The sequence below is a fragment of the Electrophorus electricus genome, chromosome 17, assembly GCF_013358815.1.
Source record: "Electrophorus electricus isolate fEleEle1 chromosome 17, fEleEle1.pri, whole genome shotgun sequence".
NCBI lineage: Eukaryota > Metazoa > Chordata > Actinopteri > Gymnotiformes > Gymnotidae > Electrophorus > Electrophorus electricus.
This window is the reverse complement of record NC_049551.1, coordinates 10,867,343-10,884,842: the sequence shown is the minus strand read 5'-3', so window position 1 is coordinate 10,884,842 and position 17,500 is coordinate 10,867,343. Positions and strand designations below refer to the sequence as shown.

The window sequence follows — 17,500 nt, the reverse complement described above, 5'->3', positions numbered from 1 at the left end:
ATTACTATCCTGAGGAAAAGAGTAGAGGAAGAGGAGGAAGGAGGTGCTTCATCACCTCTGAGTGGTTATGTGTGTGTGCATGGGCTGTGAGTATTTGTGTGTGTGTGTGTGGTGGGGGGGGCTCTGAGTCCTCTCCTCCACCACATGACCTCTTCCTCTCCTCCACCCATGACCTCTTCCTCTCCTCCACCCATGACCTCTTCCTCTCCTCCACCACATGACCTCTTCCTCTCCTCCACCCATGACCTCTTCCTCTCCTCCACCCATGACCTCTTCCTGTCCTCCACCCATGACCTCTTCCTCTCCTCCACCACATGACCTCTTCCTCTCCTCCACCCATGACCTCTTCCTCTCCTCCACCCATGACCTCTTCCTCTCCTCCACCCATGACCTCTTCCTGTCCTCCACCCATGACCTCTTCCTCTCCTCCACCACATGACCTCTTCCTCTCCTCCACCCATGACCTCTTCCTCTCCTCCACCCATGACCTCTTCCTGTCCTCCACCCATGACCTCTTCCTCTCCTCCACCACATGACCTCTTCCTCTCCTCCACCCATGACCTCTTCCTCTCCTCCACCCATGACCTCTTCCTGTCCTCCACCCATGACCTCTTCCTGTCCTCCACCCATGACCTCTTCCTCTCCTCCACCCATGACCTCTTCCTCTCCTCCACCCATGACCTCTTCCTCTCCTCCACCACATGACCTCTTCCTCTCCTCCACCCATGACCTCTTCCTGTCCTCCACCCATGACCTCTTCCTCTCCTCCACCCATGACCTCTTCCTCTCCTCCACCCTCTCTTCCTCTCACTGCTCCTTTTTCTCTGTTCTCCACCCATTACACTCCTCTAAAAGCTCTTCACTCAAAAAGCCAAACACTTCTAATGCCACAATGAATTCACTTCCCTGCCCCTGGCTGCACACGTGCACACACGTCCTGGATCACAAGTATCCCCAAACCCACCCCTCACTCCCATCTACCCTTCCCTCTCTCTCTCTCTCTCTCTCTCTCTCTCTCCCAGCCCTGTATCCGGCTCCTCTTCCCTCGCTTTCCCGCTGGTTTCATTTCCATCTCATTCTTTTCATTCTCCTCTTCTTCATCTGTTGGCTAACTTCCACACTCTCCTCGTCCACCAGGACCCCACTCTGCTCCATCTCCAGATCCACCCACAACAGAACCACACCGCGTGCCGGCCGGCGCAGGAAGCTCCGGCTGGACTGCTCCCAGCGCACGCCTGCTCCCTGGAGCATATCCCCTGCTTCAGCACCTCGAAGGTTCTACAAGGAAGGGCGAGCACGGCCAGACGCATGGAGAACAGTGCAGGATGAGGACAGGAGGTGTAGAGGGTGTAGAGGGGGAGAGAGGAGGTGTAGAGGGGTGAAGAGTGTGTAGGGGGAGAGGAAGTGTAGGGGAAGAGAGGAGGTGTAGAGTAGGTGTAGAGCAGGGAGAGAGGAGGTGTTGAGTGGGGAGAGAAAAGGTGTAGAGGGGGTGTAGAGGGGGTGTAGAGGAGGTGTAGAGGGGGAGAGAGGAGGTGTTGAGTGGGGAGAGAGGAGGTGTAGAGGGGGTGTAGAGGAGGTGTAGAGGGGGGAGAGAGGAGGTGTTGAGTGGGGAGAGAGGAGGTGTAGAGGGGGCATAGAGGAGGTGTAGAGGGGGAGAGAGGAGGTGTTGAGTGGGGAGAGAGGAGGTGTAGAGGGGGCATAGAGGAGGTGTAGAGGGGGGAGAGAGGAGGTGTTGAGTGGGGAGAGAGGAGGTGTAGAGGGGGCGTAGAGGAGGTGTAGAGGGGGGAGAGAGGAGGTGTTGAGTGGGGAGAGAGGAGGTGTAGTGGGGGTGTAGAGGAGGTGTAGAGGGGGTGTAGAGGAGGTGTTGAGTGGGGAGAGAGGAGGTGTAGAGGGGGAGAGAGGAGGTGTAGAGGGGGAGAGAGGAGGTGTTGAGTGGGGAGAGAGGAGGTGTAGAGGGGGCGTAGAGGAGGTGTAGAGGGGGGAGAGAGGAGGTGTTGAGTGGGGAGAGAGGAGGTGTAGTGGGGGTGTAGAGGAGGTGTAGAGGGGGTGTAGAGGAGGTGTTGAGTGGGGAGAGAGGAGGTGTAGAGGGGGAGAGAGGAGGTGTAGAGGGGGTGTAAAGTAGGTGTACAGGGGAAAGAGGTGCACAAGCATGCTGGTGGAATGTTTATTTTCCCAAAATGGATAAAAGTAAATCTTGTTTATTATTTAGTATAGCTAGCAGTTTATGCCAAAGTGCCCGTTTAAAGGAGAGCTGTTGATTAAAGAAGTGCATGAGGAACCGAACACAGTAACCCACGCTGAGTAATGATGTGCTTGTTGAAACCTGAAGCTCGTGTGACTCAAACGCAGTTAAAACTTTATGATGACAAAGGAAAAAAGGCTTGCATCACCATCTAGTGGCAACAAACTGTATTACAGCTCTGAACACTGGAGAATCAATTATCTAAGTAGTACAACAAATGAGCCGAGTTCAAAGACAGCGAAGATATTAAACCATAGTTAATCATTATGAGGCAGAAAGTTCACATTTCGTTACATTTATGAATATATATGAACGATGATTACAGGGTTCTAACAGTATGTTTTGCTTAATTAAAATAGTAAATTAAATTAAAAAACGTTTGGCTACTTTGTTGTAAACTCAAAAGCATTGACACATCATCCACACCCCACCCACCCACCCCTACACACACACACACACACACACACACACACACACACACACACACACACACACACACACACACACACACACACACACACACATGAACGCCAACATAAGATATGAATGCTGTAACCTTTCACCTACACTGTGTTGGCCCCTGATCATATGGTCATGTGGTCAGGCAACCTATCACACACACACAGTACATCACACACAGTACATTTAGCCTGCCACAATCATTTAGTGCATAGTACACAGTACAGTGACACCAACCAGTGGTCACACATCACAGGCACACACACACACAAACACATTCCTAATCCATTTATTAATGTTGTTTTTCTTTACCTTACACACCTGTTAATATTATATCATCAATAAAACTCACATTTTATAAACGTACCTTTATGTTCCAAAATGTTCATTTGTACTACAGCATGCGTTTATATTCTGAAGCTTGATACCAACACTTTGGCAATGCAAATGTCTTCTTAATGTCTTATTGACTTGCTAAAGTTACATTAAAACTGTTATCTGTTGTTTTTATTATTTTTTACTATGGTGATGGTGGCAGTGCTATTATTATTATTATTATTATTATTATTATTATTATTATTATATTATTATTATTGCTGTTGTTGTTGTTGTTGTTGTTGTGTGAAGTTAAAATGCAAACCTTTTCAGTGCTTTGGCAACATTGTATTTTGTACAGTCATTCCAATAAAGCCATCTTGACTTGAGAGAGAGAGAGAGAGAGAGAGAGAGAGAGAGAGAGAGAGACAGACAGACAGACTGATAGGTGTGGCTTACCTCCACGTATTCTCCTTGACTGTCTGTTGTGCCCATTTGACTGTGGAGAGACAAAGATTTTTTACTGACTCATATGCTTTTACTGACTCATATGCTTTTATTCAACTACATAAGCTTACAAAACCATGTTCAGTAAGAATGTCATTGTTTCGTGTAACAGTCGGATCGTTGTGTTAATAACGTACTTGATTTGACGCTTGATTTGAAAACTTACAGTAAGCTAAGATCGCATACCCAGATGAATATCTGAATATGCATCATTCAGTAAAAGTGTGCTTACTAAAACGTTCCGTGTTGTTACGTCTAAAAGTGTCTTTTTTTCTGAGAAACTCCTTGATATTTCTGGCCCCCCCTACTGGACATAAAGGGGAACATTAGTAAAAATCATATCTACCGAGAGGTGGGGGTACAGAGAGAGGGGAAACATTCAGAGGTTTAAAACCCAGAAAGGTCAGCTGCTCGGATGTCATTCAATGTCCAACACTGATCTTAAATTCAAACTAGCTATTCTAAAACTTTTGAATTTTGCTTTAAATATAGTCTGTTTTCATACAATGTGGGGTGAAGAACTCAACCCCATATTTAAAGTGGGAGATAAATCTGACCCAAACAACTACTGGGGCATCTGTGTCAACTTCAGGGGCATCTGTGTCAACTACAGGGCAATGTGTATCAACAAGAACTATGAAAGGCCTTCTGTGCCATTATGAATATGAATGTTCTAAGCAAATTAAATTGTGTGATTCTATGAAATCACTGAACATTAGACAAAACATACACAAGGCTGCTGCATCAGTCCTGCATGATTTACCTTCACCTTTGTACACCAGTCTACACTATTTACCACCACCAGTGTATACCAGTCTACACTATTTACCAATACCAGTGTACATCACTCTACACTATTTACCACCACCAGTGTATACCAGTCTACACTATTTACCAATACCAGTGTACATCACTCTACACTATTTACCATCACCAGTGTACATCAGTCTACACTATTTACCATCACCAGTGTACATCAGTCTACACTATTTACCATCACCAGTGTACACCAGTCTACACCCATCTACACTACCATCACCAGTGTACATCAGTCTACACTATTTACCATCACCAGTGTACATCAGTCTACACTATTTACCATCACCAGTGTACACCAGTCTACGCTATTTACCATCACCAGTGTACATCAGTCTACACCAACCTACACTACCATCACATATACAATAAACAACACAAATATTGACCTAACAAACACATACACATATTTAGGCATAACACCCGCCTTGGCTTTGGCTTGGCTATAATGGAACCAAGGGTACAAGTAAGGTTAGGCTTAGGAGAACTTTCTTTAAGAAATCTTCCAATTTGAGAGGCCAACTGGAATTTGGCACAAACTCTTTAAAACAGTGATTGAGCCACTTGCACTTTACAGCAGTGAGGTTTGGGGACCTCTGACATAAAAAAATTCACAGTCTGGGACAAACCCCCAGCTGAGACTCTACATGTGGAATTCTGTAGAGGTGTCCTCAGGGTACAGAGGACAACACCAAACAACTCCTGCAGGGCTGAATCAGGACAGTGTCCTCTAACACTAAATGTCCAAACAAGAGCACAAAAGATTTGGAAATGTGTCAAAGTTAGTGACCCACTCTGGTCTAAAGTGCTGGCCTGCCAGGAGCTGAATGCCGAAAGGAATCCCCTAAAACAGCTGGTAGTGAGGCCCAGTGAGCTGAACCCCACTGGTATCAGAAACAGTCTCAATATTTAAGGTTAGGCTGAAAACCTATCTGTACAGTCAGGCATTTTATTAACTGCTTCCCATCATAGGTCAAGGTGCAGATCTGGGGGTCCATGGGCATTGAGAGTTATAGTAAACTGGGATGTTATGATGCTGTCACTTCACCTCTCTTATGTTACTCAAGTTTGTTGACTGAGAGCAGTGGAGTGCTGATGTTCCAGGGTGCCCTTGTGCCTGAGGATCCTTTTGACTCTTTCCTTTTAGCTGTGCTGTGTTAGCTAAAGCTCCATCCATTGCACATTATAGTTCCCTAGTTTACACAGCCTCGTATCTGGACATGCCTAATAATCTAGTCTCTCTTTCTGCTGAGGTTCACCTACTCCTGATGTCATGAGGTTACTGAGCCTCAACCCGTCTCAGCTGCCACGGCTCCTCCCACCACCTCCTGATGCCCCCTGCTGTGGCTCCTCCCACCACCACCCTGATGCCCCCTGCTGTGGCTCCTCCCACCACCACCCTGATGCCTCCTTTGCAGCCTACCACACCTCCACCACAGCTGAGTAACTGGTTCCTCTCAAAGTTTCATCCTCATGTTCATGGGAGGTTTTCCTTGCCACTGTCACCTCTTGGCTTGCTCACTGGGGGCTTGGAATCGGACATTTTTAAAGCTGCTTTGGGACAACAACTGTTGTAAAAAGCTCCATAGAAACACATTTGACTTGACTTGACTTGACATCACAAAGACAAAAGAGCCTCAAGACAACTGCACTCTCACAAACAATCAGTCACTGCTAAATTATAACCGAGGACAAGCGGAAACACATCACATACTGAAAAGAATCCACAAAATCACAAGCCAATCTTCAACGCTTTTGACTACATCGAGATTACATCCACACTACATCGAAACTACACGTTCACATGTTCCATGGAATGTGGTGAAGAATGTAACAAATGTTTAGCTCTACTAAGCTTTGTAAGACACATCTGGCCAGTGTGAGAAAGGTCTGTGAGAAATATGGTAACGTGACAAATGGCTTCTCTCTGACAGCATTGTTCTGTTTGAACAACTGATGAGGAAAAGGTTCTATTCAACTCCCCAGTTTCTGAAGTGCACAGTGAACAGCGCATTATCGGCTCTGCTCCTGATCTTGAGAAGAACAGGTCTTCCCAGGACAGGTGTCAAGCCTAAAGCACGCTGTCTGCATACCTTTCAGGGAAACATAAGCAGTCTTTTAGATCACTGTGAAACAATAGAACACAACACCCAGGGCTCGGGTCCAGGTATTCTCAGGCATTTGTCTTAAAACTGTAGTTGTTAATGAAACAGCTTAAAGCCTGGTAAACCGCATGGATCTGCCTGTAATTGGACAATAAGAGTGTCCTGTTATCTTTGGCCCTGTATTTTAGTTCTTCACATTTGAAAAAGCAAGCACTTCTCAGGCTTTTACTGCTGTATTTCCATTATGGATTACACTTGATTGAGCTTGAGGGATTTCAGGAACTGGTCCTGATCAGAGTTTCCTCAATAAGGCAATAGGCAGAACTTGCTAATTGTTTTAAGGAACCAAACCTGCTCACTTCAAGTCTGCTCTGAGGAATCAACTGTTCTCTGGGTGAATAAGACCCACTTATAGAAAGGGAATCAGAAAACAGTAATGATTCTTACCCTGAGTGAAATAAAAGAAATGATTCTTTCCTTGAATCAGAGAACAGAAATGATTCTTACCTTCCTGTGTGCTCCACCGCTTCAGGTCCAAGCTCCATTTTTTCTTCTAGTTCCTTTGCTTTTCTTGAGGTTTTGGTTTTCACAGGCAAAGCAATGAAATGATCATCCATATCGAGGTCCCCAGAAAACTTCCTGTGCACATCCATGCTCTTGTTCAATGCTGGTGGTGGGTTTGGATCTCTTGAACCTACACTGCCTCCATTTTTGTGAGTCCACCTCTGTGAGTCCACGGTGTCGAGCCCTGGGACCCAATGCCCCTCCCATGGTTCCACGAGTTGCTTTGCAGAGGTCACGGCCCCCGTGGTTCTGGCTTCCTCGGGACCGGGAAGTGCGCGAGCGTGTGGCTCTGTGGCTCCGGCTCCCTTTGGATCAGGAAGTGCACGAGTGCGTAGATCTGTGGCTCCGGCTCCCTCCGCACTTGACTCGTGCAGGTCCTTCTCCAAGAGCACGCCCAGCATTGGGGACTCACACCTGTAGTCCACCGAGGGCTTCATACTCTGGCTGCGACCCAACAGGCTGTTCTTACCCTTAGACTTAGTCTTAACGCTCTTCTGCTCCTGGGGCTTAGCTTTAGGACCCCTCTCCTTCTTCTTCTCGGGACGAGGCATGGTGCCCATGTGGGTGTACATGGCACTGGAGCGGACATAGCTCGGGCACCGGTGCCGCATGTTCATGTCATCTTTGGATGTGTCGCTGTCTGCAGGTAGCCCAGCATCCTCCTTCCGTCCGTCATCTTTTACTGGATCTGACTTGCGGCGAAACGAGAGGTTGCTGAGGCTCCCAAACCACTTCAAACCTGGACAAGGCACAGTATCAACTCAACATCATGATACAGTGAGCTCAGAAATGTCTAGAGGGTAATAAGGACAGGGATCACTGCTCTACATATCTCAATCTTTGCCGAGCTGTACCATGTTACACAGCTGGAACTATATTGGAAACATTTCTCCCTAAGGAAGTACTGCTATTATGTAAACTTTAGACAAAAGCTGTAGTTGCTATGGTTGCTGTAGTTTCTGTAGTTTCTGTAGTTGCATTTGGGCATTTGCCCTCAGTCACATATGCTGTTGCATCTGCCCACAGTAAAAATCAAGACTATAGGCACAGCATTGAAAATGTTCTCTAGGGCTATGCCACGGTGTGCACCCCTCACCTACATGATAGGGCAACATTTCAGCTTTAGACATGTAAATGCAGAAGCCTTTTTACTGCTCTGTGGGGGACGTCTATGGCCGCCAGCTGTTTGAATTTAAACCGCTACACCATACTGCAGCCTCATGGAATACAGCATTAATTGGAACGTATGCTGTCTGAGTGAAGGTCTGTTAATAGAGTGTGTGGGCCTGTGTAATAGTGGCCCAGTGTTGTGTTTACCCAGGGCTCCCACAGTGCTCATGAAGGCAGAGTGAGACTGCTAGAGTCTATACATACAGAAGATTTCACAAAACTATTACCTCTCTATTGCAGCCTAGGGGCAATATTGGAGAACTAATTTTCCACTCTGAGTAGCAATTCAGGGAATACTGCCAGAGATCATAACCATTTCCAACCTAGCAGAAAAAACCTTGAGCAGAGACTTGTCTCTCATCTGTCACTATTCAGACCCTCACTAAACCTGAGCAGGCACAAACTTATATATGGTTTTGTCTAAGTAGCATGAAGCCTATTTTCTTGGAAATTCAGCACCAAATAATGAACATAAGTTATATATAGTTATGGTTTTCTCAAGACAAGCCAAGGTTGCAATTGTTTAAAATTAAAATAGTAAGATAAACATTTTAAAAAATGGAAAGGAAAAAATGATGCTATCAGTTAGACAACAATCCTCCACAGATCTTCTGTATTATGGGTATAAGATCCAGAGGTTCTATGCTTCCTGTGCCTAAAATTAACCCTAACCCTAACTCTAATCCTAACCCTAACCCTAGCCCTAATCCTAAACCTAACCCTAACCCTAACCCTTAACCTAACCCTAAACCTAATCCTAACCCATAACCTAACCCTAACTCTAATCCTAACCCTAACCCATAACCTAACCCTTAACCTAACCCTAAACCTAACTCTAATCCTAACCCTAACCCTAATCCTAACCCTAACTCTAACTCTAACCCTAACCCTAGCCCTAATCCTAAACCTAACCCTAACCTTTAATTTAACCCTAAACCTAATCCTAATCCATAACCTAACCCTAACCCTAATACTAACCCTAACCCTTAACCTAACCCTAACCCTAACCATAACCCAAACCCAAACCCTAAACCTAACCCTAACCCTAACCCTAACTGTAACCCTAATCCTAACCCTAACTCTAACCCTAACCCTAACCCTAGCCTTAATCCTAATCCTAACCCAACCCACTAAATTTTCATTATGTAAAAAAAAGAAGAAAAGAAAAACAGGAACCCCATTATCACATAACCGTGTTGGTGTGACTTATTAACAAACAGATCATACATTTTTCTCATTTTTCAAATGTTTTCCTTTTCTAGTTGTGTCCTGTTCGTTTCCAGTGTAGCTGGCCTCATCACATATCACACAGGACACTGTGTGTCTGTGGGTCATGATTGTGTGTGTGTTTCATTATTGTGTGTGTGTGTGTGTGTGTGTCATGCCTTGATTGTGTGTGTGTGTGTCGTGCCTTGATGATGTGTGACATTCCTTGATCATGTGTGTGTGTGCCTGGAGTTGTTGGACAGTCTTATGGGTGTGTTCTGAAAGATGTAATACTGTACAAAATGTATGTGTCTCTGTGTTTGTATGTGCCTTTGTGTATGTGTGTGTGTGTGTGTGTGTGTGATGTTGATCACAGCTCCAATACTTTTGGCCTGTGGATACTGTAAACTGCAACAGACTGGCTCTTTTGGTAAAGGGAACTGTTGCAAGTTCTGTACGTGTGTGTGTGTGTGTGTGTGTGTGTGTGTGTGTGTGTGTGTGTGTGTGTGTGTGTGTGTGTGTGTGTGTGTGTGTGTGTGTGTGTATCTTAATTCAGCAGCAAGTATGTGTACAAAGTTGCTGTCTCATAATTTCCTAAGCATGACCCAGTAAAAACTAATTCCACCATTTTGTCACTTTGTCAAACTGAAACTCCAGTGGCTGGACCACATGTCTGTGGTCAGTACATTGCAAGATTGGGGACACATATCATCTATGTGAGCCCTACATTCGAAGCATTACATAGTCTGGTAGCTAGTCATTTTTTTAGCGTATTTCTTTTATGTCATTTATTGTCATACGTGAATTGTCTAAAACTCTATAATTCCAGTACTGAGTTGTTGTTTTTTTCTGGACAGACTAGTGTGTGACTTTTACTACCTCCCTAATTAGACTGGACTCACACCCAAATCCACACAGATTTACAAACCCTTTACAAACCCAGCAAAGCATCAAAAGAACAGCAGCATATAACACTAGCATAAAACAGCAGCATATAACACTAGCATAGAACAGCAGCATATAACACTAGCATAGAACAGCAGCATATAACACTAGCATAGAACAGCAGTGTAGAACAGTAGCGTAGAACAGCAGCATATAACACTAGCATAGAACAGCAGTGTAGAACAGTAGCGTAGAACAGCAGCATATAACACTAGCATAGAACAGCAGTGTAGAACAGGAGCGTAGAACAGCAGCGTAGAACAGGAGCATAGAACAGCAGCGTAGAACAGCAGCGTAGAACAGGAGCGTAGAACAGTAGCGTAGAACAGCAGCATATAACACTAGCATAGAACAGCAGTGTAGAACAGGAGCATAGAACAGCAGTGTAGAACAGGAGCGTAGAACAGCAGCGTAGAACAGGAGCATAGAACAGCATCGTAGAACAGGAGCATAGAACAGCAGCGTAGAACAGCAGCGTAGAACAGCAGCGTAGAACAGGAGCGTAGAACAGCAGCGTAGAACAGGAGCCTAGAAATGTAGCATAGACTGTTGAAGTTGGTTCCTCCAACTATCCCCTATCAATAACATCTGTCCATGAGGGTTTTTAGTCTTCCTGTAACACACTCTCTCTCACACACACACACACACACACACACACATACACGCACACTCAAATATACTCACTCAGCTTGCACTTGATCATGTCGCTCAGCTGCTATTTGCAAGATGCCTTCTCTTCTTTCCGGAGTGCGCAGGATAACCCCAGCCCTCTGTATGTGCACGAGCATGTGAGACCTGCGATGTGTGACATTCAACAGTGCTGCGCTTCCTGTGTTAGGCTGGTCCTGTTGTTGCCAGAATGCTCTGTCCTGATGATGTCAGGGGCAGGATGTTGTGCCACATTATGCCAAACACTCATGGATCTCACGGAGTTGAACGTTATGCCAATGAAGAATGTCTGTGGATCTTTGAAACTTTGAAACTTTATGGACACTGGTTCATCACAAATATCTCAGAGTGCTGACTTGGCAGGAGGTGTTCCCTGATGATACAATTATACAAATTACGATATAGGAGAAATAAAGTCAATGTAGATGAACACATTCATAATGATAGCGTTAAGAAGCACAGGAGGTGTGTGCTTTTCTGTTTTGCTGGTGTTGCAGTCTTCCTTTATATTAATTTGCCTGGGGGAAGAAAAGCTCAAGAAAGCAGCAAACCTCAAACCAAGTGTTGCACCTCACTTCTTCTTTTCTGATCATCTGAGGGGTGTAACTTCCTGCCAGAGGTCACGCTATTTAAGTGTGTTGCAGAGGTGTGTGCATATGTGAGAAACACATTTCATGTTAAAGCCATTGTAAAGTTTCTTCTATAAAGCTTTACATAACTAAAAATGTTAGATGATTTTAACTTTCCAGAAGTGCATCTAAGGGAGGTCTTTGTTAGTTTCATGTTGGTAGCAATGAGTTGTCTCTAATACATTTTTTTCTTAAGCCTAATATATAATGGACAATATTGGAAAATCTAATTCCAGTTCTTCCTCTTAATTTAGAGGAACATGCATCTGTGTGAGGTAGTTGATTGCTTTATTTGGAACTGAACAATGTTTTGTTGTTGTTGTTATTGTTGTTGTTTTGCATGTGCTGGTGTATTACATTAGCCACTAAATAACAGTTAATGCTGTTGCCTCTTCTTTCCAAGTTCAGTTTTGAAATTTTCCAGTGTGTCTCAATGCCTTAAAGAACAGATACAAAAACTATTGTTGCATCCAGTCTTAAACTAGCTGTGTTTAATCTGGAAACAATTTAGTGGAAGACAAGCTATCTTCATTGCTGCCAGGAATGAATCTCGATTTTACTGTAAGGAGAGGATGGCTGGCTGAATCACAATACTTGCAATGCTCCATATGAGCATTAGAGGGCGCCAGAGTCTAATCGCTCAGTTAGCCAGGCAACGGGTGGATATACCTGATGTCTGAATCAAGGAATAAAAGCTGTGCTCTAAATGAGGAGGATTTCAGGGCTACACAGTAGACATCACTCTACGCAATCTGTAGATTGAAGCCATGAAGAACACACGGACTGGGAGATTTATGAGCCGAGGACAGGAGGCTCTCTGGCTGATGGTGTCAGAGGTGGTGATACTAACACATGCTGAAAGACATACAGAGTCTTTAATTGTGGACAGTGATGGGGTCACTGTATATGTGACCTTATAAATCATGCTTCTTAACACAAGTGCTGCTCAGGTCAGGCACAGTGGGGCGGCTAGCACAGCTTGGAGAGTCAGGGTTGATCTTATTACGGTGTGACCGCACTATCATGGAGTTGATCTTAGTGTGGTGTGACTCAAGTCTCATCCCTAGGACCACAGAGCTGAATTTAGTACGGTGTGATCACACTATCACAGAGCTGAATTTAGTACAGTGTGATCACACTATCACAGAGCTGAATTTAATATAGTGTGATCACACTGTCATGGAGCTGAATTTAGTACGATGTGACTGCATTATCACAAAACTGATTTTAGTGTAATGTGACTCAAACCTCACCCCTAGGCGCACACTGTCACAGAGCTGACTTTAGTGGGGTGACCACACTATCACATAGTTGATTTTAGTACAGTATGACTATACTATCACAGAGCTGACTTGTGTGGTGTGGTGTGACTCAAGCATCACCCCTAAGACTATCATAGTTTCTCCTTCTCCAATAGCATCTTAAGTCTGTATCCGTTTGCTGTTAGGCCTTTGAGATTTGTGAACTGAGTAGGCAACTCTAGCCAGAGAAATTAAATCCAGATGATTATTGTTGCATCTTAATTTGATTAATTCATTTGCTTTATAATTATTTTTTTAACTTATGAACTTTTTAAACTTCTGAATCTATCACCACACCAAAGTATTTCCTTGAACTGACTACAACTATGTCTCACATACCTAAATTCAGCAGGGAACAGGGTAAAGTTGGCAGTCCAATGAAACACCAAAACTTTTTAAATCCTGGGATTAAGAACCAGTAGGACTGAATAAATATTTAAGGTGCTTTAGTTATTTACAACAGATTTATTCATTTTCCCAAGGTATGAAGGCTATGTTTGTAGATGGCTCATACTGTAGACTTTTCAAAATTGGGTCAATTTTCCACTAAAAAAACACATTCTAATGTGCCTTCCTGTTATTGAAAGCTGAAACAGGAGCACCTTGCCCTTAACCCTAGCTGGCTGGAGCTTACATGTAGCTCCTACCTCCTTCTGCTGGCTGTTCTTGTTTCACTATGGAAAACACCGACGTCAGTTAATCACTAAAACACCGATGTCAGTTATTCATTAAAGCATGCATGTCAGTTAGTCATTAAAACACTGATGTCAGTTACTCATTAGTTATGGCTCCAAACCATGCTATGACTGCAAACATTGCTACGATCTTATCCTCATCCACTTCTGTTAAGGTTCTTTCTCATCAGGTTTTATCATAATTATTATACATTTTTAAAGCAGTTAAACAGAATTGGGAACATTTATTCTGTTTCCCTGGGTGTTGTGTTTATTCTCACCCAATATACGTCAGAGATCATAACCATTTCCAACCTAGCAGAAAAAACCTTGAGCAGAGACTTGTCTCTCATCTTGTCTCTCATTCTCATCGGGAATCTGCTCTCATTTTAAAGAGTTTGATCTGAGGTCATGTACTCTCTTGGGGTTGCATTGGCTGATGTTTTCTACTGAGCTTCAGCTGACATTGATATGTAGTCATGTACATTTGCTTGTTCCTCCCTGTATGTGTGAGACGTGAACTGAGATGCTGTAAGTTTAACCATCCAAAAATATCTGCAGTGAACTGTGCAGTGAGAACTACTGCAGTGAGAATGAAAATGAGTAGTCCCGTCTAATCTTATCTTATAATCGTTCACTCAGAGAGGGGTCTTGTACTTAAACTGTCACACACACACACACACACACCCCATCCCTCTTTATGGGAATCTTGTCCTGACACATAACACATGCAGCATTTCTTTTGAACCCTACGCCTAAATCACTCATTACTCTCTGTGACTGCATACCGCGTTCTCTATGTCTGCCACTACCTCCGCCAGTAAGTGTTGTTTGATCACCTAGCTAGTATGACACTGTCCTGCCAAGGCAGTAGCACTGGTCCCTATATGAAGAGCTATGTGCACATCCTGACACCTGTCTCAGTTACGGCTCTGACAGTTGTGAGTCTGCTAATGGCAGACTGCTTTCATCCTGATCCACCTTTATCCCTCTGACTGCTAAAACTATTGGACTGATCCTGCCATCGGGTACCTAAACGTGCTACACTATACAGTAGGGGTGTGGTCAAAATGTAGCGGCTTGCCCAGAATACGGAGTTGGGGCATAAGTAGAAGTGCTTGTGTCTTTCTGTATGTGTGTGTGTGTGTGTGTGTGTGTGTGTGTGTGTGAAGAGTGACAGAGACTGAAGAGTCATGCTGTCTTCTGAACCTGCACCTGCCCTGTTTCTGTTCGTGAGTGAAGTTTTCAAGGTCACATCAGCTAAGCTGGAGTGTGCTCTTCATGGAGTCTCTTTCTTGCTCTCTCAGTTCACTTCAATTCAAGCTTTGATGAAAAATTAACACGTTAAACAAACGGTAGAATAGACGGCAACAACGGCTACCAATAATAGTAACATTCTAATTTAATATTTAATTAAAACATTTAATAGACTCCTCCTTGAACATTGGCTATGTACATAAATCATTCAGATTAGCAGTAATCAGAGTGCAGCATTTGACACCATCAATCACAACATTTTACTAGATAGACTCAAAAATGTTGGAATTAGGAGAATAGCCCTTTCCTGGTTTAAATCTTATCTAGCCGATCTTCTCGGCTAGCAGTTTGTCAACATAAGAGACTTTTCGGCATACACCAAGGTGAGCTATGGTGTCCCTCAAGGATCTGTTGTCACCTACACGTTACCTCTAGGTGACATTATATGAAAACACTGTGCTAACTTCCACTGCTATGCTGATGATTCTCAGTTATATGTCTCAGCCAAACTAAAGGACATATATATCAGTTTAGTATTATGGAGCAACGTGTAAAGGGCTTCAGACCCTGGATGTTGTAAAACTCTCCCACTTAATTCTGACAAAACAGAAGTGCTTCTATTAGGCCCACAGACAGCTAATCGCTCTCTAATTACTCAATGAACCTCAATGGTCTCCCAATCACATCTTCTTAAGATCTTCTAACAGTTAAAGATCTTGCAGTGATGATAGATCCCAGTGTCACATTCAAAGCTCATGTAAATATTTTCTCCACTGCAGGAACATTGCAAAGATTAGGAACACACTCTCTTAACATGAGGCAGAATACCACTAAATGGCTACACAAGCTTCAGCTAGTTCAAAATGCAGCAGCCAGAGTTCTTACCAGAACTAGAAACTTTGATCACATTGCTCCTATCTTAGCTACATTACATTGGCTCCCCGTAAAATTTTGTATTGTTTATAAAATACTTCCAATGACCTACAAATCACCGTGTCATGATTGGCCACCTCCTAGCGTCCACGTCTCCACGGTTTCCCCGTCTCGTGTCTTTGATTTGCTTTACTTCCTTGTTGTGGTTCTGTTCCTTAGTTTCGTACATGTGTGTCTAGTTTAGTATTCATTAGACCATGTATTTAGGTCCTGTGTTAGGTTTGCCTTATTGTTGATCATTGTGAGTCGATGGTATTGGGATGGTATTGTAACGTCTCTATATTCTGTGGGACCCTGAGTGACCATGTCAGCTTTGCACCACATCTCCTGTAGGATTATGATGTCAAGATATTTGTCATGCAACCTTTAAAATTGCTATTTAAGGTTTATATATATATATATATATATATATATATATATATATATATATATATATATATATATATATATATATATATATATATATATATATATATATATATGTGCATCTTGTATCCCCCCCCCCCCCTCTCTCTCTCTTTCTCTCTCCATCTGTGTGTTTCCTCACTTATTGTATCAGCAGGGGAGGGAACTCATCTAGAAGGCTCCTCATTTCTTTGTGTGTGTGCGCAGGGGAGAGAGAGAGAAAATGTGTGTGTGCGTGCGTGCGAGCGAGACCTCAGCCTGTATGGGTTTGGATGATTCATTTGAGGGAAGGAAGCAATAAAGTTTGGTTCACACTTCTCCCAGCCCTGCCCAGCATCTGTCAGCAGTACTGGCCCAGTGTATTTTGCGTGAAGAATCACAAGGCATACTGTTCTCAGATCAGCTGCTAGCATGAGTGAGTAGCAGTCACTGATGTGGTTTTACTATGAAGGTTACTGCTGGGATTACTGCTATTATAGGTGAGGATCCAAGGAACTGATCTGAGTACAAGAACACAATGTCTAAAGTGAAAACCTGCACAAGCTTAGCTGTGTTGTCAGTGTTTACATGCCTTTGGGTGCACTCGTGTGCATCTGTGCCTGTATATGTGTCTAATGACCACACGATGGCGCTAAGGAGCCTAGCTCTGCACTTTAGCCTCGTTCTCTGTCCTGACGTCTGCTTGCTCTCTGTGTTCTTTCCTTTGGGTTGGATGTCACAGTGCAGTTTGCCTCCACACTGGTAGCGTGGATACCAAAAACACCAAACTTACTCCTCCCCACCTTCATGGGAAGAGAGAGGTCACTTCAAAAGAAGCTTTCCTTTTAAGGCTCTTAAAGCAGGTCAGGCGTGACTGAAAATGCAGCGAAGACACACGGCGGCATAGTGGTGTCAGGTGGATGTTGGACAGTCCAAGCAGGGTGCCAGGAACCAATCAGATCCCACTCCGCTCCTGCAGCAGGGGAAGCGCATTAGACTCTTAAAGACAGCAGCGCTGTGATGGGGCAAAATGGCAGAGAGGCAAGACATACAGAACCACGTATGTACGTCTGGAGAGTTTAAGACACAGAACCACGCATGTACGTCTGGAGAGTTTAAGACACAGAACCACGCATGTACGTCTGGAGAGTTTAAGACACAGAACCACGCATGTACGTCTGGAGAGTTTAAGACACACGGAACCACGCATGTACGTCTGGAGAGTTTAAGACACAGAACCACGCATGTACGTCTGGAGAGTTTAAGACACAGAACCACGCATGTACGTCTGGAGAGTTTAAGACACAGAACCACGCATGTACGT

At 44.0% G+C, this 17,500-nt stretch overlaps 1 protein-coding gene across 2 annotated transcripts in view; it reads right to left on the bottom strand.

The window, feature by feature from the left end:
* Positions 1 to 11,090, bottom strand: part of sh2d3ca (SH2 domain containing 3Ca) — a 56,964-nt gene extending 45,874 nt beyond the window's left edge. For both annotated transcript variants that reach the window (XM_035535842.1, XM_035535843.1), the window contains exons 1-3: positions 11,014 to 11,090; positions 6,952 to 7,747; positions 3,476 to 3,515 (exon numbers count right to left, since the gene is read on the bottom strand). In XM_035535842.1, coding sequence (XP_035391735.1) covers positions 3,476 to 3,515; positions 6,952 to 7,747; positions 11,014 to 11,032 — 855 coding nt within the window. In that variant the 5' untranslated portion in view covers positions 11,033 to 11,090. The remainder of the gene's footprint in view (positions 1 to 3,475; positions 3,516 to 6,951; positions 7,748 to 11,013) is intronic.
* Between the last annotated feature and the right edge of the window lie 6,410 nt (positions 11,091 to 17,500).